Genomic DNA, 27,662 nt, shown 5'->3' with positions numbered 1-27,662 from the left:
TGTTTTAGAAACGCATTGTATGCAGAAGGGGGTTTTGTTTACTGTACATGGCTAATCATTTGTCTTGCTTCAACGGACATTTGGCTGCTTCTCCAACTCCCCCATTTTGCCACCTCTTCCTCGCCGCCTTGGAGTGTGAAGAGTCACTCTGTATCTCCACATCCACTAGCATCCGAGTGAGTCACTGTCTTCTCCCCATCTCCCGGGATGCCAAGCGCTGTCATCGCCGTGGGCAGACCGGGCGTGGGTGAGAGTGGCAGCCAGGAGAGGAAAAAGATTATGTGGACGGACGCTCATCTTGGCCCAGTGGCCGGGGTGAATCGAGACGGCTCATGGTCTCACAAGGCCACTTCACAGCATATCATTTGTTTGAAGAGCGATGATGGATCACATCAACACAGTTTTAATGTCGCTACCTTACTGGATGCATCGTTGTTGTTTGTCAGACTAATTGGTATTTATATTCTGACGCGAAACTGTGAACACTGGACTTGGATTGATTATGTTTTCACCGTCTTGGCTCCAGTGTTAGGTTCAAATTGAATAGTATCAAAACATCTTCAGTTTCTCACTGTCGTGTTGAATGCATTGCAATCCAATTAACTTGAATCCAATTAAAATCTGAATTCAATTTAAGGACATGGGAGTAATTACAGGACAGCCAGAGTCTGATGATTTGGGTGTTCATGTCACAACCTGCAAGGTTTAACCACGCACGCGCTGTTCTACTCTCTTCAGGTTCCTGCCTGCAACATATTCTCTCACACGGTGCGTGTGATATATTACGAAAAGCTCCTCCTCATTTAAAATTGAAGTAACGTGAATCAAAGTCATACGCTGAACATTACAGAGTTGCTGCACTAATTCGCATGGAGTCTTTTATTATTCAATTTTTTTTACAGTTGGTTTATTTGTTTATTTATGTTTTTATTTTTATTAAAAAATATATATATTCTTATCAGGAATCTGATTATCCATTTGGCTCGAGGGTTCCCGAGTAATTGCGGGTTTGCATTAGTGAAGAAATGGCTGGTTCATAAATCAGTTCCCCAGCGCACAATGAAAAGGGCGGTGGCGCTGACAAAAAGAGGGAAAACGATTGTGTCGAAATATTTTCCCTGAAATCAATGTGTCGATGAAATTGACCGCTCCATGCACGCCGTCCAAATTTGTAGATAAGATAAAACTCCGGATTCCGGTCTTTTTTATTTTTATTAGATGGTGCTCGATCATTTTATTCGGAGGTGCTGAATTGTAGCCAGCATCGTTTGAGCGAGTGGCTCCCCCTCCCCTTTTGCCCACAGACACCATCGCATGGAGAGAGAGAGAGAGGGGGAGAGCAATAGGCAGCATCAGTGAAAAGAGCCAGTGAAATTTAAAAAACAGCAGCCAGCACAGACAAAGGAAAACATGGATGTACAGGGGAAGATTGTCTTTAAACAGGCACCAGAGGGGATGCGGTGGTCGTCCTGCACATAGTCGGAGTTATGGCCGGACTATTCCCCCGTTTTTAATGAGGCGGGTGCGCTCGCACAGCAAGCTGAGAAAGCGGAAATATTTCTCCAACCCGTCTGTAAATTCTGCCTGCCTGCGATGGCTGTAACTGCGCAATGCTGTTACAGTGTGAATGAGAAAGTGCCTTTTTCTTTGTATTTCGTTATTTTCGTACTCAGTGGCCTTACAACTGCACAAATCCGATACTCTATTCCGGAGGAGCTGGAGAACGGGGCATTGGTCGGTGACATTGTCCGGGATTTGGGTTTGGACCTGAGGAAACTTTCCACGCGACGAATCAGAATCACATCGGACAGCGGACGGAGATATTTCACCATCAATCACAAAACCGGCAAGCTGGTGGTGAGTGACCGCATTGACCGAGAGACAGTTTGCGAGTTCAGTGGCACCTGTTCACGCAACCTGGAGGTGGTCTTAGAAAATCCACTGGAGGTGCACAACGTGGAGGTGGAGATTTTGGACGTGAACGATAACGCGCCACAATTCCCTCGAGATGAATATCAGCTCGAGGTGTCGGAGTCCGCTCTCACCGGGTCCCGCTTTCACATCGAGGGAGCTCAGGACGCAGATGATGGCTCCAACTCTGTGAAGCAGTACCGCCTCAGCCCAAACGACCACCTCGCGCTGGACTCGATTAAGCCCTTTTCCAATGATAAGCACATCGAGTTTATTCTTAAAAAGCCCTTTGACCGCGAGCAGACGCCCTCACATCAGCTAATCCTGACAGCAATAGATGGAGGCACCCCGCAGCGAACTGGCACGGCCAAAATCAATGTACGTATCCTTGATTCCAATGACAATGTACCTGCGTTCAGCAGCTCCGTGTACAAAGTAAAACTGTCCGAAAACTCCCCAAAGGGCGCTCTCGTGATCAAGTTGAATGCAACAGACCCTGATGAGGGCTCAAATGGGGAGGTGTTTTACTCCTTCAGCAGTTACACACCAGAAAGAGTCAGACAGATGTTTTCCATGGACACAGACACAGGGGAAATTAGGGTGAAAAACAACATAGACTATGAGGAGACCAACTCATATGAAATGTACATACAAGCAATGGACAAGGGACCGGCTCCTGTGGCAGTTCACTGTAAAGTAGTTGTAGAAGTTTTGGATGTCAACGACAACATTCCTGAGATTGTACTGTCTTCACTCTCCAGCCCTGTACGTGAGGATGCCCGGGCTGACACAGTTGTAGCATTAATCAGTGTGAATGACCGTGACTCTGGACTAAATAAACAAGTTACGCTGGAGATCATGCCCCATCTGCCTTTTAGGATCAAATCTTTCCGGAACCACTACACCATCGTCACATCCGCTTTCCTGGACCGGGAAACCATCTCGTCCTACAATGTCACCGTCAACGCTGTGGATGGAGGCACCCCACCACTGTCGTCTCAAATGACCTTTAAAGTGGATGTTGCAGATGTGAATGACAACCCACCTCGTTTTGAACAAACATCATATACTGTTTACATCACAGAGAACAATGCTCCCGGTGCACCTCTGTGTGTTGTTAAGGCCACGGACGCTGATGCTGCAGAAAATGCACGCATCACCTATACTGTCCTGAATGACAACAACCATGGTATCCCTGTAGCCAGCTACATCAGCATCAAACCTGATAAAGGTCAAGCCTATGCCCTGCGAGCCTTCGACTTTGAGAAGCTGAGAGAGTTTCACTTTCAGATCAAAGCCCAGGACAATGGTGTGCCTCCCCTCAGCCGTGTGGCCACAGTGTATATTTATATTATGGATCAGAATGACCATGTGCCCAGGATAGTCTACCCACCTGCCAATGGGAGCCGCACCACAGAGACGCTAATGAAAAATGCTGAAGCAGGAGTGTTGGTCAGCAAGGTGACGGCGTGGGATGGCGATGCCGGGCAGAATGCTTGGCTGCTCTATGCCCTGGAGCAGACCAACGCAGACCTCGACCTGTTCAAGGTGCATGAGTACACAGGGGAGATCCGCACCACAAGGCGCGTCATTGAGGACAACTCCACCTCCTTCCTTCTGACAGTGCTGGTGCACGATAGCGGCTTGCCACCGCTCTCCTCCACGGCCACCATCCATGTGCACGTGATGGAGCTGCCACCTAAGTTGACCCCTGACCCCAAGCGCATCATCAGGCCCAACAGCCCCCTAATGTTTTCCAATGTCACCCTCTACCTCATCATTGCCCTGAGTGCCACAACCTTCGTATTCCTGGTCACCATCTTTGTTCTGGCCATTGTGCGTTGCCATGCCTACTGCACCCAGCCTGGCTCCTGCTCTCCATGTTGTGTATCCAAGAAGAGTGTTCCAGAGGGGGGAGCCTCAGCCGGTGGCGGTGGGGGTGGGGGTGGAGGAAGAGCTGCAGGTGGAGGAGGTGGAGGCGGAGGCGGAGGTGGAGGGCAACCAAATGACAATATAGCCATGCGCCGTGACCTCAAAGGGGAGCCGCATTATATTGAAGTGCGGGGAAATGGGTCTTTGACCAAAACATACTGTTACAAGACGTGCCTGACCGCCACGTCAGGAAGTGACACTTTTATGTTCTACAACACGGGACGGCCGCACAGTGGCACCTGGGGCTCGGGGTACGTCACCAGCCACAGCGGACAGAGCCAGTTATTTGTACGGCGTCTCAGTATGCCAGATGCAACTGCCATTCAGGTGTGTGTCTGGTGTGATGTCTGTGTTTGTTATTTTAGATTTCCTCATAACAGTAAATGACACACAAAGCACAAGCCATAAAAGGAAATTTCTCAGAGTTATGGTTCAGGTTTTGCTCTAGGGCGGTGTTCTTGCAGTAGAATTGTAGTTGACATTTACGGCTCTGGAGCTGTTAAATCCTTTCATCTGTTCTCCTGGCGTGTGACATCTTAAAAATATTTATTTTCTGACTGCTTTTTCAGACGGATGGTTATTCTTGTACAAAGAGGCATATGCACATTCATTAGGTTCATCTTGCATAGAAGATGTCTTTGGAAAAAAAGGTTATAATTCATATGCCACTCCTAGGATCTGCTTAGTTTTTTAAAGTTCTCTCAAACTCATTTATACAATCTTTGAATGTGTCTATCAGGATGTAGAAAGATATACCACCATTTTGTTTATGTAAATGCTTCCATTATTACATCTACTGGTCTTTATGTTACGTTCCATCTAACTTGAGGTCAACATCTTGGCATACACAAGTGTGGGTAGTTTCTCTGGGCTGTTTATTTGAGTGGGTAGGTGGGTGCACTCTGATTTGCTGGATGTGGTAGATGGTGTCTTTGTGTGCGTTCCACGCTTGCTGAAGACCAGTTGTTTGGTGATTCAGAGTATGAAATGTTCAAGTGCACCTGTCCTCCACAGTTCTGCAAAACGCTGTTTTCAAAATATTTGTTATGAACCATCTCTCTCACTCTGTCTCTTTCTTTGCTCCATGTTACTAACTCTCTTTTCACAACAAATCAGTAGCTTTCAGCTTGTTCACCTATGACCCCACACAGCCAGTGTCATTTGTCTACTGTGGGCAGAGTGCCACAATATTCAAGTCCAGTAGGTCCTGAGGGCATTCAGTGGTCATCTCTATAGAGAGGAAGAGTCTGGGAAATAGTGCAGCCTTCGCCGGCTGTGAGAGCCACCAGTCCCACTGCACCAAAATATTCTCTGCTGGTCACGTACCTCTCTGGTACTGAGCAGTAAGCCAGAGTTTGGGGGAATACGGCAGATACCAGGTCTGTGTTTCATTAGATTAGAGCTTCATTTCATGGTATGATTGCCATTGTATTGATGTCAATATGCACAGAATTATTTGCAGACGTTTTGGTTGTAGTAAAACAAACAGTATTATTAACCATTATTTGTTTTCTACGTGGTTGTGTTTGCTCCCAGAGCATCTCTGAGTCTGTCTATGCAATGCAGAAAAGAATATTAGAGTAAAATATGTGATGAAAAGGACTAAAGAAATGTTATCGCTTGAAGTCTTGCTCATTAAATGCCAGTCATGTTTGTTCTTGCTATGTAATTAACTGGCAGTGATGTGTTTCTCTGTGCTGTGCGTGGATTGGCTCGCTCTGCGCAGTTAAGGCGGGGGAGGAAAGGTGATTGGACACAGTGTTGATGGCGGAGGTGTGAGCTCTGTATCCATGCTAGGAGTGTTCACTGAGAGAGAGAGAGGGAAGATTCGAGAAAAAGGCGTGAAAAGGGTTGAGCGGTCAAATAAAAGAGTTCTGTATTGTCTGATTTACAAATTGCAAACAGGCAAGGAAATGAATACACAATTACTCTGGTTGTTCTATTTCTACTTAATTTGGTTTCTCCCTTTCAAATTATGAAACAGAATGCATTGATATCATATCCTCCGTATGAGTCACAATTGTTTTTGTTTGTCTGTTTACATTTATTACGCAAACTGGTAACATCCTAGTTTTGCACGTATGTCTTCCCTTGAGAGTATATCAGACTGTGAACATGTTTAGGTTCCAGATGCTTGTATCTAATGTGTGTATGTGCTAGTGTGTGTGTGTGTGTTTTAATTTACCCCCATCAACACCATACGGCCAAACAGACCTCTCCCTTCAGCCACAAACGTTTAGCAAAGCCGTTTAGTCCCATTTGTGGACAATCTGGTTTTATTTGAATGTTTTTTGTATCACTCTCTTCTCACGTCTTGCGCAGTAGGCAAAACTAGGAAAGAGAAAGAGCTTTAGTTTGACTGTGTTTTTAATGCCATACTAACACCTTTTTTCCCTTTCAGGAAAAATCTAAACTATCATAGCCACTGATTGTTTTTTGAGGAGGGATTATCTTCGAATAACCAAGTGCACCCCTTTGTTTTCAGTACGGATAAGTGTCTCCGATGGCACAGTGATTTGTATCCCTGTAGACAGTCTGCTCTGTTTGAATGACTCCAGTATGAATACCAGGCTTCTCTCATTAAGACCAAATATTGGATTTCCAGGGTGATGAATGTCCACTGCAGACTCATAGAGGTCAATGCAGCTTCATCAGCAAGTGAACATCTGTCATATTTGAAAGGAAACGGGATTGCAGATTGGTCTCTTATGAACTGCATGGCTAAGCAAGGATAATTTAGTGTTCTCAGTCAGATTGGTAGCGCTCTTTCCGTGGTTTATGGTGAAATTAGAGACAATGCAATCTCATCTCAGCTATGTGCTCAGGTTAACTGCACCGTGAGCTGCATCACTACTGAATTGTAGTTCTCTAACCACATTTTGTCAGTTATTATAATGTAGTGTCTTGATATATTTGTGACAGTATAATTAATCTGAAAGAACTGAAGTCTCATTTTAGAATGTTACAAATTAATTTAGTCACTGGCAGACAGGCAGAGGTTACAGTGGTGTAGTGTCCCTTTGTGTCTGTTCTGGTGTGTCTGACACCAGATGCAGGGCCGAGGGGGTTAATCTGATATCTGCCCTCCCCCCTCCTTCCTCCACCTGTGACCTTCACATGAGTGAAATGACAAAGGGCGGTGAAACGTAGCCTGAGCTCTGCACAGTTACCATGGAGAGATGTGTGACACTGACTCAGGAAGACCGTGTGCCAGTGACACTTTAGGTTTTGATCAGTGTTAAGAGGATATAACGGGGAGAAAGAACTCAACACCACAGGAGAGGGGGGTTGAGAATATACGGTGGCAGAGTAGAGGAAAAATACGGCAGACGATGCAGGTGTTTCAGAAACCATTGAAAAACATCTTTATATTTCAGTAATGTTGTGAAGACTGAGTTAGACATTTTAAAATAGTATGATAGAGTCATAGAGAATGTAGAAGAAGGGATGGAGAGCATTATAGGTAGAAAACTGATGCTTTGAATTGAGTCAGTCATCAACACCTACGAGAGAGTATATGAGAGTTCTGCAATGTTTCCATGGTAATGGACTGTACCACAACCATCTTGGAACGAGTGGACTAACCCCAGACGTGTAGCCTCAGGTCCTATGTATCACAGTACCAGGGTCAGTGGGCCGCTGGAGTGAAATCTCTCAAAGTTATATTTTTTAGAGGACATGGCTGGAAGAAGGGAGGTAAGAAGGGAGGGAAGAAGGGAGGGGAGAGGAGCAGGTGTGGGGATGGATGGGAGGAGTGCACCAACAAGCTTTAATTCATCATTCACTTCTCTCCAAAGGCAGCGGCAAGCTGTCACTGCTTGTGTGTGTGTGTGTGTGCGTGACGTTTTTTGAAGGTTTGTGTGTTTATGTACGTGACGCGCATGCACTAGCACTTCTCCCCATGACTTATTAATGAGACGGTATTAGCTTTCACCCGTACTTAAGGCTCAATTCCTCTCACTCTCTTGCAGCCCAAAGGTCCGACTGCCGACTGGAGATATTCAGCCTCCCTGAGAGCAGGAGGTGTAATGCAGAGGTAAGCATCTCATTTTTTATTTAATTTCACCTCACCAATCAACTTCATTATGTTTTGTTAAAGACCAAAAGACGTTCCCACCATACTCCCACCTAATAACATTCGCCCATCTGATTACCATTCTCTAACTGATTGATCTTAAACATCAACACATTCTTCATTAAGAATGATTGCTACCTCTTTGAACAAAGTTTCATTTATCCACCTATCAGTCATGTAACATATCCTCAAATAGTCTACAGAAATGGCCAATGGAGCCAAACTGTGGATTTAACATGTGAAATCACATGAACATAAAATTACATGCAATTATATATTCAAGTCAAATGTAATGCAAAGGCATTCTTCTGTCAGTTCAAAGGAAGAAGCCTTGTCATCCTGCTGTGGAGACCAAAGATAATAATTTCATACTAGAAGTAATCCTCTGAATCTGTTTTATTTTGTTGAATTGAAATATAAAAACTAAACATACAAAGGGTACAGAGTGTGACATGGCCACCAGGCAATATGTTTATATTTCTTGATAGCCCTACCTACAGTATCTTTGCACCAGAGTCCGGTGAGGCATATGGGTCCATTCTTTGGCCTATTCCAGTCAAGATGTCGGAGATCACCTGCCAGCTCAAATGTCATTACAGTTCTGAGGGGAAAGGAATGGTACGCAGTATCAGGCTTTTCCAAAACAAAATTATCTCTCTTGTTTTACCCAATCACATTTATAGTCATCAATGTACATTAATTCTATTAAATATACAGTTTCGGTAAATTGTGAGAAAATCCCAATAATCTCAATTTTATTAAAAAACATATTCTTTTGATAGACATCAATTATTTATTGTATAATAATCATTGAAAACATTGGCATGTGAACTATGAGAGAAGGGCCACAGTGAGGAGAAATGCACTTGGAAAAGGCTCACTCAACCACAGACAGATAGAGAACTGACGGGAGAGAAAGGCAAGCAGACAGGGGGTCAGTGATGGATGAACGGCAGGTAGTCAGGTGGAAAGATGGCCTATCAGGGATTGCTGCATGACCACACCAATGATCAAACTACCCATAAGACACTGGGCACCTGCTGTGGGATCAGATGGGCCCTACCAAATCAAGGGTCATGCTAATGAGATGACACCATAATTACAATAAATATCAGGCTTAATGAGTTAGCCATGATATCTTCATCTATCATTATCATATTCAACTAATATATCCACCTCCTATAGATAGATAGATTTGAGAAACTGGCCTTGAACAGACAACAACAGGTTTTTCAATCTCTATGTCAGAGAAAATATTAGTATTTCTCTGTAACACCCAAACCCATAAAATGATAATAATTATACTGTATGCACACACACATAGCAGTTAACCAGATTATAAAATGGACTGAACAAGTCTTTCGCAGCTCTATTCAAACAGCATTCTTCTATTGCTCAACATTGACACGAGTCTCCTAAGGCCCAAGTTTATTTGTTACATTATATATATATACCGTAGATGCACATACTGTGCAGTATATATATATTAATGTGTGCACTCTGATGTCCGTGTCAGAATAATAACTGTGTAGCATCTGAGTGATTAATGTTACACAGATTCCCTCATAATTACAGCAGGGATTAATGAGCATCGTGTGCTTGTGTGAACCAGTCTAACATAGTAAATCGTTCTCGTGACTCACTACCTCTGATGTGTTTTAAGTTGACTATCCCCCATGTCCCATTACCAAGCCTCACTGAATGTTCATTTATAATCACAGCTTGTATAAGAGATTTTGGATATCAAACCCAAACACCATGTAATGGCACTGCCCTATTTAATTTAATTTAATCTCCGATGAAATGCACATGATTTCCTACTAATTGTTGTCTGGGTCCATTTTGTGATCACCATAGTTATGATTTGAGACAAATAAATCTAATATTGCGAGAAAGTATTGACACTGGAAAATGATGAAGAAGCATTTGTTTACAGACAGTAGGAGAAGATGAGAGATTAGGAACTATAGAGAAGGACATTAGCTGAAAAGTGTATTATCAGCCCAGTGTTTGTCATCAATATTTGATAAGTGTGCCTTGATGATGCTGGTGCTTCGCAGCATTTAAAATGACCTCCATCACCAAATCACTTTTGTTCCCTTCACAGAACCACTGTACATATCTAGTCATACATGTTTTAACAGTTTTTAGCATTTTTAAAGTAAAGAAGTCTAAACAATTATATTCCAAAACGTCCTGTTTCTCAAGATCTTTTATAAAGAATCAAAGCTTCTTGTTTGCAAGAAGTAAACCAATTATTGATGCCTAAGAGGCACACAGATTACCAGGAAGAAATAACGGATCACACAGACCTCAGTAAAGGTTTTTATTTCTAAAGACTTCGTTTTTCACTCGGGGACAGTGGGGAGAAGAGTGGAGAGGGGGATTAAAGTGGAACAGCAGCAGGTAATGATTGAGAATCAGAGTATTAGTCTTAGAATAACAATTTGAGTTTATATGTTTCTGTATCTGAATTATCTATTTTTTAACAAACTTTAATCTGCTACCAACTCCCAGCAGCTTGAAGGTAACTATTAAATGGACGGTGCTGCCAAATCACAGACAAATATCTTTGTATCATTTGGGTGAATTGACCCTTTAAGAGAGGTTCTGCCCTCCTTGCTTGAATCATATCAGAAAGCAGTGGCCCTTTGTAAAGACACACAGGTCTCATATGTGTCTTTGTGACTAAAATCTTATTATCAGAGCTAGAAAATATAATCTGTCCTTTTTTAAATATTTGGTTGAAGCAGTGAGAGAGAGCTGTGGTTTGTGGCAGTGTTTCTGTTCTGTGTGTATGGTTCAGCACAACAGAGACTGTGGTGTTTTTCAGTAGAGGGAATGGTGCTGAAATCCCACAGAGTGTGTGTGAAAATGTAGAGCGGCCATCTGTAATCCATAATCCAGAGAATATCAGAAAAATGTAGGGTGAATACTTTAATCCTAATCTGAACGTTTCATTTTCTAACCTCCACACACTGAGTACCAAAGTTTGGATTTGTAATATTGTGTATTATAGGACACATATGGAGACAGGGATATTAAATATGTGGGAGCTTATATTTAAATCACAGGAAACAATCATAATATAGAGCTTCACAAAGTATTAAATAACGTGCATGGATTCCTTATGTTGTGCAGTTTAATTTAGCATGACTTAGTATATAATATGGGAGAGAACGCCTTTCCAGTGTGTAAAATGTGGATGTTTTTTTTTTTTGTGTGTTTCAGCTCAGTGCACATGGAAGAGTCCTCAGTAATGCAAGGAGCCCAAGGTGTCCTGGTTCAGAACTGGCCCACTGCATCCAGCGCCGCTGGTAAGAATCAGTCATGCTACTCTAACCTAAACCAATTACAACTAACACTGTCTTAGGCATAGTAAAAAATACTATATATTATTCAAATAGTAATAACCTTCTATAATATAGTTTAATTACAAATATTCAGACAAAACCAGCAAAGCCTATCTTATACTAAAACCTGTAGATTCCTCAAGAGTTTATCAAACCACGAGAGAGTAATAAAAGGAGGAATACAGGGGTATCAAGTACGTGATCGCCCCGGCCCACTCCTTCCACTTCCCACTGCTGCAAGGAGAGGAAATGACACATTCTACGTAGGCGTAGATGGATATCTCTGCTCTCTGTTTCAGGAAGGGAGACAATTCAGACAAAAAGAGGGCGAGCAAGAGCCAATAGTGAGTTGGATCATCAGCGAGATGTTTACAGAGGCATGAGCCTCAGAGGACAAACATTGAAAAACAAATGAGAGAAGAAGAATAAAACAGTTACATTTCCTCTCCTTTTAATGTGGATCTTTAAAAGTCTCTTTATACGTGTCTGAGAGACTGTATTTTACACACACACACTCACTTACAAAGACCAAGATTATGGGGGGGGGGGGGTGATGTGGGCAACTAATCATATTATTTTTAAATATTTTAATATGTTTATAAGCTTTCATCCTTTTATATAAAATATTGACATTTAAAGTGATGCATCTGTGCATTATATACATTTAACAAGCAATTGAATGCATTGTTGATAGATTATAGAATACAGATTATGGAATATTGCTCTCATGAAGGAAACAATATTTTAAATAATTTTAGCCATTAGACATTGCCAATGAAATTGCAAATATGATTCAAATTCACAGTTTTGTTCAAACAGAATAGTAATTGTTGGCAGTGCCTTCACTGTGAAGCATCTGCAGGAAGGTGACGCAAATAGAAGTGTCAATTTCAGCTTGTTGAGAATCATGAAGTCTAAATTTAACATTTTACACCATTTGCCACATTGTTGTTATCAGATATGCTGAATTATTGCAAGGCGACAGCATACTTACTTGTACAGTTTCCACTTTGCTCATGAAGATTGGTGCATTGTCCTCTTTATATGTTAACTAAATATGACAGGAGAGCATGCAGCAGAAGTCCTTTTATTTATAAAAGACAAAATGTCTTCTCTATCAGGGTGAAAAAGAACTCACAAAGGCTCAAACAAAGGACTGCAAAGGACCTTATTAGAAAACAGTGCTAGCTGAATCGAAAGAACAGCAACTCTGGAGCAAAAGAAAACTCTAAATGACAGCATACTCAATGTTGGATGACATTTCACGGACATTGTAATGTGAATGTCATTGCATACGATGCCACATTCCCTTCCCTTAACCAAGATTTATGACCAAAGATTCACTGCGTACAGGAGAATTCAGTTGTCTACTCTTGACTTTCATCGTGATGACAGGGAGGTGGGGTCAAAAAGGATTAAGAGTGAAGCTGAGAAAGGAGTGGCCTGGTAGAGAAAAAAAATGAAGGAGGAGCGAACTGGAGCGAGAATGACAGTGTAATTAAGTTTAGATAATGAGGTGATTTGTTGTAATTAGGAAAGTAGAAATGGCTTGGCCTGGTGTTTTTTATAGACAGGAGGCGGTGGGCTGGGCAGGCAGACAAACTACCCACACGGTAACTACTGTCTCTTCCTATCCACAAGCACACGCACAGCCTCCTCCGCTCTGCCATTGATTTGTTGCCGTGGCTGAGGACTTACAGCCTGCAGGCACTTCAAAACATGAGAGATAGATGGGGAGAGAGAACCGAACAGGCTGTAGTGACGTCTTCAGGGTGGGTCAGTGGGAATAAGATCAGCTGGTGAGGATTTAAGGTGGTCTAATTGAGCTGTGGCAGTTTAAGAACAACACATTGTGCACACGCTAATCTTGCTTTGCCTCAGGGCTAACTGTCCCTTCTTCATCTCATAGTTAGGCATGCTAAGAATGGAAATATTAGCTGGGGGCTTTATTAGCTTCAGGTCAAATTTTAGGGTTGGATTAAGGATAATTCTGGGTTAAGAGTGTCTGATGATATGAAAAGCGTGTATTTCTAAAGCTCCCTGACTGGAGGACAAGATTAGGAAAGATTTGTGTTCTGACTTTGAACATGGTTTTGTTGATCATGTCTCAGAAATGAGAGAAATGGAGATATTAATTCAATGTGGCCCGTCACATCACTATGAGTCGCAGTCTGTGCTATTCATAACTAAATCATCTTGCTTGCGAGGCAGACTGGGGTCCTGAGGTGGAGAGCAGGAGTATATGGGAGTTGGGTTTGTTGAGGGAATTGTTTCAGTCTGGGTGCTGTGCCAACATGGTGATGTTTTACCTCGCAGTCTATTTTTTGCTTCGATGTGAGACACGGAGGCACATCCGACAACGCCCCTGTTTCTATCCCTTAGATTTAGAGCGTGTGGATTTGTGTGTCTGTGTCGTTTGCATCTTGTTTAGTCTTTCCGTGTGAACGTGCATGTGTGCTTGCTCGGCTCTGTTTCCGAGTGTGTATTGGCTGCCTGCTTTGTGTGCTGCTCCTGCTGTGACAGATGGAGCGCAGCCCACGCCCAGATTAACAGACGCACATTAATGAAATCAGGGTTCTGCTTGCTGTCTGACTCTCTCTCTCCCTATCTGTTGCTCACTCCCTCTATGTCTTCCTCCTCGCAGCTAACCAAAGGCACACAGGTATTCAAAGATAACTATGCAGTATTGCATTAGGGATTGAAAAAGAAACGAGGGAATAAGCAATAAAGGATACGGTGGAGAGGAAGGTAGAGAGAGACGATGAACATAAACAGTTTGGGAGGGAGTGACAATGACTAAATCAGAGTGATTGACTGTAGCGAAGTCTGCAAAGGAAAGAGGAAGCGGCGTGAGGCTGCTGTTGCTAGGGGAGAGTGGTTAGACTAAACGCATCGAGGAAGGAGGAAGAGAGAGAGCTTGCAGCATTATTCTCCATCAGCACAAGCGCTGTCACCATGACTTCTACCAATGTCCTACTGCTTCACTGGAGGATGTAGTTTCCAAGGCAACCATTCATGGCCCCTTATATTGGCAGGAGAGAGGGAATGGGGGTCTGTTATATAGAGGGGAGTGCAAACATATGGTGTGGGACAAAAGGTGCTGAAGGAGGGGGGGGGAAGGGGGAAAGAAAAAAAACAGACTGGCATCAGGTGAAGGACAAGACAAAGGGAGGCTTTGGCTGAAATGCACATACATGAGCAAAAGCTAGAACAGGCGGGATGGGGGTGATAGAATTAAAGGAGGGATGGATGTGTTTGGAAGGTGATAGTTGGAGGTAAGAGGTGTAAAGGGAAGGAGAGAGCAGAGGAGTGAGTAACAGAAGGAGAGTGACCTACATTCACTTGGGAGGTGGTGTGCTGCGCTGCAGAGGTGGATGCAGGTCTACTGTTTTCTGCATCACCCCAGATCGCACACACACAAACACACTGGAATGTATACTGCAGCAAGCATTTGTCAAGGCACAAATAGACTAAAGGGTAGAGGCAAAATGCCAAGTGAAAAAGGTGGACAAGAGGACACTCTACTGAAGGTTTATGCTTCATTTTGCTACGTCAATGCCTCAGGCCTTGACCATATTATGATTTGCTAATTAGCATCTAGGACCATGACCCCATGCATTTACGTTCAATGTCATTTTGTCAGTCTCGTGAGGAAGGGTAGGTTCGTTTTATGATATTTCTGTAGTGGATAAAATGACACAAGGAGGCAGGCAACGAAGAGATAGACATTGACTGTGTAGTCAATTCAAGGCTATATATCTTACTTTAGAGATGCAGTCTTTTAGTTAAAGTGAATTTGACATGAAAATATTGTTGGCACAATCAGACAGGCAAGGTAAAACAGTCTAGAAGCTGTCAGGGACTTTTCACATGTTCTAAATCCCTCCGCCCCATCTGTTTCCATTTCTCGACTTCAGTTATTTGTTTTTTGTTCCTATCCTGCTTTCTCCAAGTCTTTATATATCTTGCCAGCTCTCTCCATCTCTTTCTCTCTGGAGAATAAATCAAATTCTCCTTCGCCATTTTTTTTTACATAGCACCTACACGTACTGGCATACAATAAGCACACACAGATACACCGATAACAACTCAAACTCCCACACATACAACTACATTCAGTGTTATTTTTATTGTGTTAAGCCCTGTCACTTGGGATGCTTGTGTCCACCATCTGCAGCATGATCCAGCTGGGAGCAGACAGCAAGGTGCTTGCCCGGGCATTAAACCCAAAGAGACACACACACATACACACACACACATACATACACAATTGTATACTCCAATATGCTTATGCAGAGGAATAATTGCTCTTAAAAGCCCACAACCAGCCATCATTATCGTATTATTACCCACTACAGTTTTCTTTCTTCATTCCATTTACTGTTAGCAGATTGGGGAATATATGGTAATTTATGCAGACACAAAATGTATTCTTCTATCACCAACCAGGCATAGCAGTGAAAACACAGGCACATGAATAATAATTAGGTTTGGAATAGACAGCAACATCACATTTTGTTTTTATCACAATGAGCACACACTGCTCAGCGCTCTAACAAACACAGTGTCTATCTTGAGGAAGGGTGTGGTCCCAACTAACTGTTTGCTATCATGACAATCACATATTTCTTTACCACTGCAGTATGAGAGAGAAAGAAAAAAAAGAGTCGCACCTTCAGGATCTTTTCATCCTTTTTTTCCTCCTCCCACCCTCCGTTTTGGTGGTGAGCATCATGTTTCATATCTGCATCCCTGCACTCCCTGGCCCCTCTTCTTCCTCCTCCTCCTCCTCAGCTAGTTATGTAACGCTGCACTGCGCTGCACTGCGCTCCACTGCGCTTCTGCCCAACTGGACGATGGTAGGGTGAGACAAGGGGATGAATAAAGTAGACGTGGCAAAATGGAGCTTTGGTGATTTAAGTGGCTGTGAAAACCCTGGGCGGCAACAGGGGAGCAATGGGACAGTCACATGCAGAGATTCAGGGTTGAAGACTCCAGAGATCAAACTCAGGGGAAGATGCAAAATTATTGATTTCAGTGACTTGTATCACTCTATTTCAAATACAATGGGTTTAAAATTCTGCTAGTTGAAGATACATTGAAGAAATGAATTGAGCTCAGGGCAAATAGGACACAAATAACCCATCCTCCTCTCTAATGTGCCTGGTAGTTATCATTGATGGACAAGCTGTTTAATACCCAATCACATTAATGTTACCATAAACACTGATTGGCATGATTAAGACGTGTCAAACACTGTGAGGGACGGGTGTTGGCTGGCTGAGTTTTCACACAAGATTAGTTGAAAGGTCAGGGGAGAGGATAGAGAGAGAAGATGGCAAGGAAAAAAAAAGGAGGGAGGCTGTGCAAGAGGAACAGAGAGGAGAGAAGAGAGGAAGTTTTGCTCTGCAACAGCCATCGACAAATCAGATTGAAGCAATGGCTGTGTGGAGATGAGTGTTGGGCGAGATGAGTCTGTTGCCATCGTGAAGGAAGAGACATAGACAAGAGTGAGAACAGTATAAGAAGACCGATAAAAGGGGTTCGATATAGAGGGAATGGATGCACAGCTGGCATCACAGGTCAAATCTCATATTGTCAATGTTGTCTGTAGTATCAAAATGACACATGTAAGAAAAGTGTAAAAAAGAACAAAAGGAAACTCCCAAAGCAGCAAAGGCTATTATGACATGACCTTTTCCGTTGCACAGCTAGACAACAGTGTGTCCCATGATTTGTCTTTTTTTTCAAATCTAGCACAAGACCCTAACATTGACCCTTTCAAGAGAGTTAGCCTGTCCTGCCCTCCATGGCCTTACCCTTTTCCATCTGTCTACGCTCAGCATGACTCATCACTCTCCAGGGTGTTGCTTTGTTTGTGAATGTAATTTTGCATGGGTGTCACTGGTGTCTCATCAACTCCCCTCATTGAGTTAGACAGGTCATTTCTTTGACACAAGAGAGTGGACACTTTAGAGCAAAGCGTTGCCTGCTGCCCAGTATTCTGCATTTTTATCGAGTATTTTCGTGCTCCTTTCCTTCTGTTTCTACCTTTCTTTTAGGATTTTAAAATCAGGGTCATCTTTCCTCTTGGGCAGTCACATGAGGACTTATCATCTGGGGGAAGACTCTCGCCTTGTAAATGAATATGACTCTAGCTGTCTCTGTGTCTACATGTGGAGGAAGCAGTGACTGGATCTAGCCTGTCCTGTCCTAATCCTCTCAGTCTCTTTGTCAAATTCAGTCTTCTCTCTGCTGCTCTTCCAGCTGTGTTGTTGCAGTCGGTGAACGATAGCTTTTTGGGGGATTGCAATGGGGAACAATTCAAATGCATAACCCAAGTAATTATTGTACGGGGGTCCCAGTCTGATTATACCTGAGGGAATTAAATATGGAGTTGAAAAAGACAAATCAAAAAAGGGGCCGCAACTATGAACTATTTTCATTGCTGAACAACCTGACAATTATTTTCTCAATTTATCGTTCAATAGCTTGGGCTATAAAATGTAAGAAAATCGTAAAAAGTACTCATCACTTGCCTAAGTCCAATGTAACATCTTCAAATTAATTTAATTTTTCCCAACCAACAGTCCAAAACTCAAAGCTATTCAATTTGCAGTGTCATTTGTTAATCAACTTATCATCTTCAGACTGAATCTGTGTATGTTTAGATTCACAGAAATTAATTTTAGCCATTTTCTGCCTTGACTTGGATAATTTCCCTGCAGCAGAAGGAGCTTTACAGCAGTGCGTGTGTCTATGACTGATTGGATCGTATGCCAAGCAAGAGACGTCATTTACTCCATGAATCCTTCATTGTGAGCAGATCTCACTGAGAGCTTGTAATTGAAATGGGTAAAATGTGGAAAGGAAAACAAGTAAGAAACAAAATATGAATGAAACATGAATCGTCTCTTGAATTAAAGCTTAGTAATGCCAATGGGTCATTACATAGGGCTGACACACTAACTGCATATGCGGCTCTTGTTTTGTCTCAAAGATGTAATGGAGAATTAAGGTAAATCCCGATGGCCACTTTGACCACCATCTCTTGTATCAACCAGATCATCATTACTGAATACATTTCAGCTTCTACCCGAGAGTACATTCATAGTTTTGTCAGAACTATGTTTGCATTCACTATTTCCAACTTTATTTAGGATGACAGTTCATTTTGTATTAGAGATGCAGCACGAAGAAAACTGAAACCAAACATATAGTGTACATTTTGAGGCTGCCTGGGGAGATGGTATTCTCTGCCCTGGCTACTGTCTGAGGTCAGGCTTCTTCCAGACACTGTTCCTTCTGGTTGGATGGAGCCCTTCTCAGTTAATCTCCCCTTTGGAAAGAATCTCAGAAAAGGAGTCATAGAAATAAAAGGAATATGTGGCAAGTAGGTCATTGCTATGAGGAAATAACCAAAGTGGTTGGGTCTTCTGCTGGTAGACTATGCATATGTTATATACTGCATGTAGACATTCATATAATGATACACACCCATACAATGAAGGGATGCTCAGATAGGTTGCTAATGCCCTCCTAAATACAGTTACACCTGCCAATTACTGAATACTGACATGTTTACTTTGTGCCCACTTTTGTTGCTTTTCTTGCGAAACAGTTCAGTTAAATTCCACTAATATACCGTATTACCTTTCTCAGCCTTTAACATGATGATGAAGGGCTTAATGTTTCATCAAACAGTGCACGGATGGTAGCTTTGGCCAGGAGGGAGCCTTTGATTCATTGCCCACTTCGCAGTTTGTTCTTGTAAACCTCCCATTAAGTTACACCACCTCCAACCTTTTGTAGCATGTCATGGCTGTTCCCTCAAGGAATGCCACTTATTGACCAATTCGATTTTTACAGTGGCTGCAGGGGATATCCATAAACTCTTCTTGCAGCCAAAGTTTTGACATAGTAGGCCTGATTTATGTATATAGCAGTGCAGGGGACTCACATTATGTGAGCTCAACAGATGCAGTTCAGTGCAGGGATTTATCTGAGAAGAACTACAGACTATGAATAATATTTATTTATAGAAAGGCTTGTGGAGCTAATTCCAAGGAGTCATTAAATATACATCTAATGAAATCAAAAAGAAATGGAAGGACATAAAATCATGCACAGTAGGAAAGCTTGCATATAAAAAAAATAAAAGCTATCACTATGTTCCTGTCATCCTACGAATGTGTCCGTTTGGTGCAGTAGCTGCTCAGCAAACTACATGTTTAACTTTATATTCAGCCATCCTGAATTCTATAGAAACCTGTACCAAATTTGTTTTTGTATGAATGGCGTGGTTTTAGAAATATGTGAGATCACTATACCCATTAATATATAAATTAATTAAATATCTATAAATGTTTCTTATTGGAACTTACAACTACTACTTGCACCTTCTTATATTTGCTTCTTAGAGACGGATACATTTCCACAGAAAACTGACACTGTAAATCAGGCAAAGGTTTGTAAATCCATTATGATATCTCCTAAATGTGCATGCATGAAGGACAAACACAACTTGTACGTTAGATGACTGGCAAATTGTCCTTCTTAACTGGTGTGTTTCGTAAATAACCAAAGGTGCAAAAGGCTTGGTAAATCTTCCCTAGTGTGTCTAAAGAATTCTTTACATTGCAATTTTGAGAGTTTGAGTCCATCAAAGTCAGTTCATTGATAACATAATATTGTAACATAATAACCTCATCTGTTTGAAGCAAGTAGATAGCAAACGATAACCCGTCTTCCATCTCTTTCAGATGCTGAAGGAGGAGAGGTGTCCCCCCCAATGGGTGCCGGAGTAGACAGCAACAGCTGGCACTTTCGCTATGGCGCCGGCGGACCTGGTGCACCCCCACAACACCTGAAACCTGGCGATGTTCCCCCAGAAGCCTTCATCATCCCCGGCTCACCCGCCATAATATCCATCAGACAGAACCAGGGAGGAGAGGACGACAAGAGCGATTTCATCACCTTTGGAAAGAAAGAGGAGGCCAAGAAGAAGAAGAAGAAGAAGAAGGAGAAGAAAGACAAGAAGGATAAGGGGAAGGATGACGGAGATGAGTAGAGGAGCAGAAAGAGGAAACGGCAAAGAAAAGGGCGTTGTTAAAACAGAGGTACCAACCAAATTCCACTGGGCAAAAAGAAAATGTGAAAACTATTTCATATTTCATTTTATTACCTTTTTTCACTGATAATATTTTGAAAAACCTGGCCTTACCAAGATGTATTTTACCTTCAGTCCGTTACTGAGGTAGATTATTGATCTTGCCTTGATAAACAATAAAATGATTGATTTTGCTCCACGCCCCTATGTGCCTATACACTCTGAGTCAACTCACGACAGTCAACTTTCCCAGTAAAAAATGACCACTCTTTGCCCTAGTCTTGAATTATTTTTCTTTTAACCCACTGGGCACGTTGGCACCTCTGTCTTACCCCCTCCCCCAACTGATGTGTAAACCGTTCTCTCTGAGAGAAGACAAATACTTTGTACAAGAACAACAAAAAGCTCGGTGCCAGCCAAGGAAAAGAAGAATGACGACAAAGAAGATTGAGACAGATGCATGCCATCTGGAGCTGGACACGTACGACTTGTAAATAGCACAGGAGTCACTGAAACTAAGGCTTACATGACACTGCTGCAGATTCCTCTGATAATTACAACAGTGTTTCCTAAGATCAATGAAACCACATGCACACATATGCATGCTCACACATTCAAACATGCAAACACAAATACACATACTTACCATGACTAAATAGACATGGAGCGCACTTGAGACCTAGAGAGAGGGTGAGAAAAAAAAAGAGGAGAGAAAATCAACTGACATCAAAGAAATGTGCTTCAAACTAGACACTGCAAGCGTTTTTTGTCCTGCACCGTCACCTACGTGGTGCGCATGTGTACATCAACTCTCTCAGGATGGAAGCAGCATCCTTTGCAACCACTCTGTATTTGCTCACTGCATTTGAAGGACACAGAGCTTCATCTCCTGCCGGAACCCCAACTGAGGAATGCAGAGAGCACCGGAGAGATGGGAGGATACCTCATGTTCTCCTGAGGATCGCCGAGGGGAGAGTCCAGCTGAGCTGGCTTGTGACTCCGCTTTCAGTCAGTGGACTCTGATGAAACCTTACAGAATATAAGGAGAGTCTTGAGATGTTGATAACACCGTCTCTTCTCCCCCTGCCGCAGCAAAAGCCTAATGCTTTCTGCTTTGAATGTTTGGTAGCAACCAGTCCTTACCTGATTCCTTGAGTTTACAACTGCTCACTTGCTTGCATTTGCCCCAAGCTGCCACGAGCCGTCCTCTCCTCCCCCAACTGCCTTTTTCCCTGGATCACCCATCCTACTGACTGCCTCTTCATGTAAAAAGTTTGTGAACTGGTTCTGTTGTTCATTTATTCTCTAAAGAGATTCCCTGTTACATACTCCTGCATTTTTTTTTATTTTCTTCCTCACAGCTTTTTGAGTGTCTTGCCCACCCCCATTTACCCTCAGACACTGCCCCTAACCCCTGCTCTGACCCCCTGCTCAGGATCGATCCTGGGAGTGGCCTGCTCTGAACATTGTGGTGTGCTGAGAACAGCATGGAGTAGTGTGGATGAGGCCTGGGTAAGACCAGTCGTGGGTCTACGCCCTGAACTCTTATCAGATGTCTCTCGAAGTGCACAACGGTTCAGTGCTTTTAACTTGCGAATACTAGCGCACACTGTTAATTTCCTGTGCGTCGCCACTGATGAGAGGGGACCAGGTGGGATGAAGCAGATTACAGCAGTGGAGGCCTGGGATAAAGTGAGGAGATAGGTGCCGTGGGCTGGCCCTCCATCTCCATGTACAAGAGAAGAAAGTTGTTCTCCAAATTGATTGTTTAGGATCGTTGAGTCACATATTAGCTTTTATCTACGCTGTAAATGTAGCGTAGGCTTTTCATAGATTGTCTCTGCATTAGTAATTGAAACCTGCTTAATATACGGGCATCGAGGGAGTCCCATCCCACAGCTATATCCCACCAATCCTCTCTCAGGAGGTTTTGAAGAAGGGGCACACTCATGCCTCAAGGCCTGCTTCTGTTTGTTCCCCTCCCCTGCCTGTAACTTGTTGCCACGTCCCCAAAGTTTTGAGGCTCAGTATGACATCACTCCATTAAGTGGCTGCTGCATGTACTGCTCTAAGGAAACACATACTATATAGAGAAATATATATATAAATAGATAGATGGCTATGATTTTATTCTTTTGTATCATCATTTTTCTTCATTACTTGCACAGGAGATATTTGTATGTGCTTCTGTCTCTGCCCAACATCGATGTACTACAATCTTCACGCTCCACAGATGTTGTATGGCATCCACTAAACCTCTTTAGATATTTGTAAATGCTATAGTGTGATACCTTTCACCGCAAGTTTATCATTTTCCTTTTACCAACTATGATTTTGGTTTTTGAAAACAAAGCAAGAAAAAAAAGAAAAAAAAAATCACTCTGTGTCCAGCTTTGACATGACGATCTTACTAACACTGTAATATTGTAACTGAAATATGTATGATCCTATGATGAGCTATCACTTCCCTTTCACTCTTAAAAAAAAAAATAAAAAGAACAAAAAAAATATTCCAGTGTATAAAAAGATATATGTAGTGTATGCTTGTGTTTAGTGAGCGTTCATGCTGTCATTCTTTCCCAATGTATGGTGGTGAACTATGGTGGCAATGTGCTGTCCTAAATGGACTAGCCCAGATCTGTTGTAAAACCCTTTTTTTGTAGACCCGCTCATCAACTGTGACAGTGAAGTAGTGAATTTCATTTGTTTCATTTATTCTTTGATTTTTTTTTTGTTTTACCTAAATGGATACAGTGGTAATGTGTTTTGTTTATAAATCACGAATAAAGTTTTCTTTCTTAAAATAAATTCGAATATATTGTCTTGGGGGGATTTGTGTGTGTGTGTGTGTGTGTGTGTGTGTGTGTGTGTGTGTGTGTGTGTGTGTGTGTGTGTGTGTGTGTGTGTGTGTGTGTGTGTGTGTGTGTGTGTGTGTGTGTGTGTGTGTGTGTGTGTGTGTGTGTGTGTGTGTGTGTGTGTGTGTGTGTGTGTGTGTGTGTGTGTGTGTGTGTGTGTGTGTGTGTGTGTGTCTTGACCTTTTTCTTTCTCTCTGTCATTTGAACAAATTTATCGCAATTCAATGAATTGGCTGAAGAGTAGACATACAGAATGGGATTAAATTTAGATAATAGCTTTGTTTAGGTTTTTATTCAAATGGTAAGTTTTTTGAGTACACAGTTCATCTTTAATTTGATAAATAATGTGTAATGAATAAGCAGGTTTTTAATTAAAATATAGCCTTATGTAATGGAAACCTTAATTATAAATCAGTACCAGACTTGTACTTGTTTTACAGTCGAGGCTTTTCTCTCGGGAGAGATTTAAAAAAAGGGTCAATGTAACAGAGTGGGAACGAATTAATCCCTAAGAGAAGAAAGAGTACATCTCTTCAAATCAGTGAGGGCAGGACTGTCAAACTATCTACAGGCTGCTCTCCTCTATGCCACATGTTCACACCCCACTTCTTTATTTGCACTGGCAAGCACTCATAGCAGGACACATGCAGAATGACCTGCCCTTGTTGAAAGCCATGGTCACAGATGGTCCAAAGAGTCCCTTGTGAAAAGAAGCTTCCAGATGCATTTTTTAATTTAATAGAGTGGCTAAGTAGATTTATTGTATCCCAGTGGGTGAGTTTGTAGAAAGAAAAATCACAATAGAGAGACATCACTCATGCTGGCCTAGATAAAATGCAGCATAGATAATCAATACTTTTATCCAGTCATCTACTCGGGCAGCCAGCCAGCTCAATGGTTTCCTAAAGGCTCATTTAGAGCTCTAACTACAACACATCCTATTCAGTTGTTTTGTTTATCTGGAAAAAACAAACATTCAGACTTAATTCCTGTCTTTAAGCTAAAGCTCTTGAAATATATAACGTTATTGAAGTCTCCCTCTCTCCAGTTTTGGCTTTTATTTTGCCTCTACAGAAGGGAGATGAGAGGTTCAAGAGTTCATGTTGAAATAATGATTTTGAAAATGCTACACCACCAATCTTTATTTCATTCTCTCCAGGAGACAGACACAATTGTTTCTATGGTTACAGCTATTTAGGGAATAGTCTCTATGGCAACAGCCTTATATATTTAGCAAACAGAGAAGGGTTGAAACGGTGGGTTGCTCAGGATGGGTTCAATGTGTGCGTGTGTGTGTGTGTGTGTGTGTGTGGATCTGTTTCCACAGAAGGCACAGAGGACTCTGGCTGATATTATGATGATGCAATACCACAAACAGTGTCTGTGAGTCCTCGATGGCGTTTTACCAAAGAACAACACTTTTAACAAAAACAACTAACACCCACACATTTAAAATGCATACTGGTACATATTCCCACGAGCATTCACACAATGTGCTCCGGTCTCTCTGAATGTTGGTTCATTTCAGTCATACAAACAAAATGATAAACAAGGAAATTGGCTCAGTGTGCAGGAAAGTAGCCTGCAGTGTTCGGTCCGCAGAGCAGTGAATCTCTGGCTAATGAATATGGATATATATTATGGCAGAGTGAATAAAGCCATGCAAGCAGATCAGAGAGCCACTGTGCTCACGCTCTTCCTAAGACGTCCAGTGCTCAGAGACAGATGTAAACCAGTTTAAACACAACATAAACATACACTACATTGTACTGTGCAGTGCATGAGTCTATCTTCAACTATGTAATGTGGACTGAACAAACTAAGAAAGGAAGGCCAAATAGTGAAATATAAATAACTTAAATGGTCTAATAATGTGAAGAGGATCTACACACCATGAAACAAAACATTCAAGATACACTGGAGCTGAAGTGTGCATGTGTTTGTCTTACTGGGTGTGTTGGCTAGTGATCTTGCCAGCTGCAGTGACTCAGCATAACCAGCATCCTGCTGACGAAAGCAAATGGAGTGACTTAGAAGCAGCCAGGATGGAGATGGAGAGATTAATGTGCACAATCATTTTGGCCTGTGGCTATAACAGCACTACACATTACACTGAGACCCACAGTGTGTGTGTGTGTGTGTGTGTGTGTGTGTGTGTGTGTGTGTGTGTGTGTGTGTGTGTGTGTGAGGGAGAGAGAGAGAGAGAGAGAGAGTGCACATTTAGTTAATGAAACAGGGACAAACAGTAAGTTGAGAATTGAGTAAATTAGTTTCAGCCTGCCTTGATAAATGCAAATGATCTTAATTGGTCTACGGGTAGCCAAAATACAAATGAAAAAGTATATATATATAAATATATATATATATAAATATATATATATATATATATATATACATAGTATAAACTGTTCTCTTGTTTCCATTTGAACAATTCCTATCTTTTGCTATGTAATAAAACACTAAAACTAGTGTTAATGGTGGGAGGAAGACTTGTGGTAACATCTTACAAAGCCCATACTGATCAAAGCCTATTGAAATTCTTGTACAACAACCTCCATACTTACAATGCTAATAAGCAGTAATTAGGAGGTCATTGAGGGAAAACTCTTAGTTAGTGCATGGCCTAGTAGTTGTAGAATATGGCCATGCATAATAAGGCATTGATAAGTGCTTTACAATGACTACAAAAGAGCCAATAGGTCACTTATAGTTAATGGTGAACGTGCACCTGAATGTAAAATGTTACCAAATAAAAACACTTTTGCTGAAAAACAATCTATCTATTATTAAAAAAAATGTACCTTTCATCTTGTGTAGGTTAAACAAGAATTTATCTCCATGTTGCGGTCACAATGTAGAGGTCATTTGATAGGCTATGTCAATGGCTGCACGATGTGTCTGAGTGTGTGACAGAATTGTGTGTCGAGCTGAATGTGCCATGATGCAGTACGTGTGGGAGTTATCCCTTTGGCCACTGCTTGAGACGCTCCATCATTTTCAGTTAGTTAAATATCGTAGATGTTTGTGGATTTACAATGTCAGATAACCAGAAACTGTTAAAACTGAGGTTCATGGTATAAAACCTTACTCTCTGAAAATACTACGTGATGGCAGCACTTTGCCTTTTCCATTCATGTTGATCTGCTGCACCCGTTCTATCTGCGGGAGTGATAAGCAAAAGGCGCCATCTCCTGGACAAAGTATCACAGCACATTTGGCCACTTGCCTTTTTTAATATTTTGATGCTGTTTAAACTAAGAATTAATTGTGAAATTCTAATTCTTAGTATCATTAGTTTGTCTGACTGAAAGATTGATTCATTTTTGTTTACATCTGCTTTCAAATCAATTTAATTTGCCAAGGGATTACCTTTTCATTCATGGTTAATACAGATCACAGATTATTTCTACATACTGTAATCATTCAATAACCCCAAAAAAGATGAAAATAAAAGTATTGCAACATTGGATGACAATAAACACAACGTTTATAATCTTGCACTGTTGGTGTATAAGCGTACAGCACTTTTACTAAATCAGATAGACAATCACATTAATATCGGAAATACACATAGATATTGAGTTTTTCAGAACAATAATTCAGAGCAATTTAGTTTGCTTCCATTGAAATTGGGCTATCAGGTACCTTAATAAGCAAGGTTGATGCTTGCTCATATGCTGTAAAAACCTTAAATTTGTTCTGGAATGGAGTTCCTTGCCTCCTGTCATTGAAATACATGTGCCAATCTTCAACAGCTTTGTCTGTAACTATACTCATGAATTTACTATGTGCCATTTAGCTCAGGTTAACTAACAGTATCATACAAAAAAATTCGAAATGATCCTCAATAATGGATGATAAACTAATCTCTCTGTGCCTACGTGTGCAAACAGCAGCATGTTGATGAATGCAATCCTCATAATCCAGAATTAAGAAGAAAACTTCTCAACAATCCCTTCTCTACAACTCAAAGAAAAGCTTAAACTACCCATCAAACCATATTCCAAGATGTAACCCATTGAATATTAAACTGGGTCATTCAGCTGATATGCAAATTGTCTGTGAATCTTGAGAATAGTATTAATTGTGTGTCATTCAAGTTAACTATTAATGTAATATTAGTATAAATTGCAATGCAACATTCCTCCAAAAAGAACACAAAAAAACATAACATTTAATAGATGTTAGGGCGGGGGGGGAATAAAACAATACTCAGAACCTATCATACAATATCAGATTCAACCCTGCTTAGCGTTATAAACAAGTCCTGTTTCAATGAGCTCTTAGTCCCATGGGATAGAAACTTGGGGTTGGGGTAAAGCACTGATGTAAGGGTGTGTTTTGGGATTAGGTAATGTAATGGGGGTGTGGTTAAGGTAAGGGTACATTGCATCCTCATTAGCCCTACATTCAAAATGGTAGGGCAA

General features: G+C 41.7%; 1 protein-coding gene across 1 annotated transcript; it reads left to right on the top strand.

Annotated features, from left to right (window-relative positions):
• The first annotated feature begins 1,593 nt into the window (after positions 1 to 1,593).
• Positions 1,594 to 23,212, top strand: pcdh2ac (protocadherin 2 alpha c). Its single transcript, XM_076103888.1, has 4 exons — positions 1,594 to 4,170; positions 7,815 to 7,879; positions 11,150 to 11,235; positions 20,034 to 23,212. Exons 1-4 carry the CDS (start codon positions 1,594 to 1,596, stop codon positions 20,339 to 20,341), a joined length of 3,036 nt encoding a protein of 1,011 aa, XP_075960003.1. The 3' UTR covers positions 20,342 to 23,212.
• Positions 23,213 to 27,662: the final 4,450 nt, after the last annotated feature.

Source organism: Anarhichas minor, unplaced genomic scaffold (genome assembly GCF_050575085.1).
Source record: "Anarhichas minor isolate MPS153535 unplaced genomic scaffold, ASM5057508v1 ptg000028l, whole genome shotgun sequence".
Taxonomy (NCBI): Eukaryota; Metazoa; Chordata; class Actinopteri; order Perciformes; family Anarhichadidae; genus Anarhichas; species Anarhichas minor.
This window is presented reverse-complemented; position numbering and strand designations above follow the sequence as displayed.

Excerpts from the sequence above, each read along its gene's own strand:
- pcdh2ac (XM_076103888.1), top strand. The coding sequence starts at position 1,594 with ATGGCTGTAACTGCGCAATGCTGTTACAGTGTGAATGAGAAAGTGCCT. Across the intron at positions 4,171-7,814 it reads CAGATGCAACTGCCATTCAG|CCCAAAGGTCCGACTGCCGA; the intron begins GTGTGTGTCTGG and ends ACTCTCTTGCAG. Across the intron at positions 7,880-11,149 it reads GCAGGAGGTGTAATGCAGAG|CTCAGTGCACATGGAAGAGT; the intron begins GTAAGCATCTCA and ends TGTGTGTTTCAG.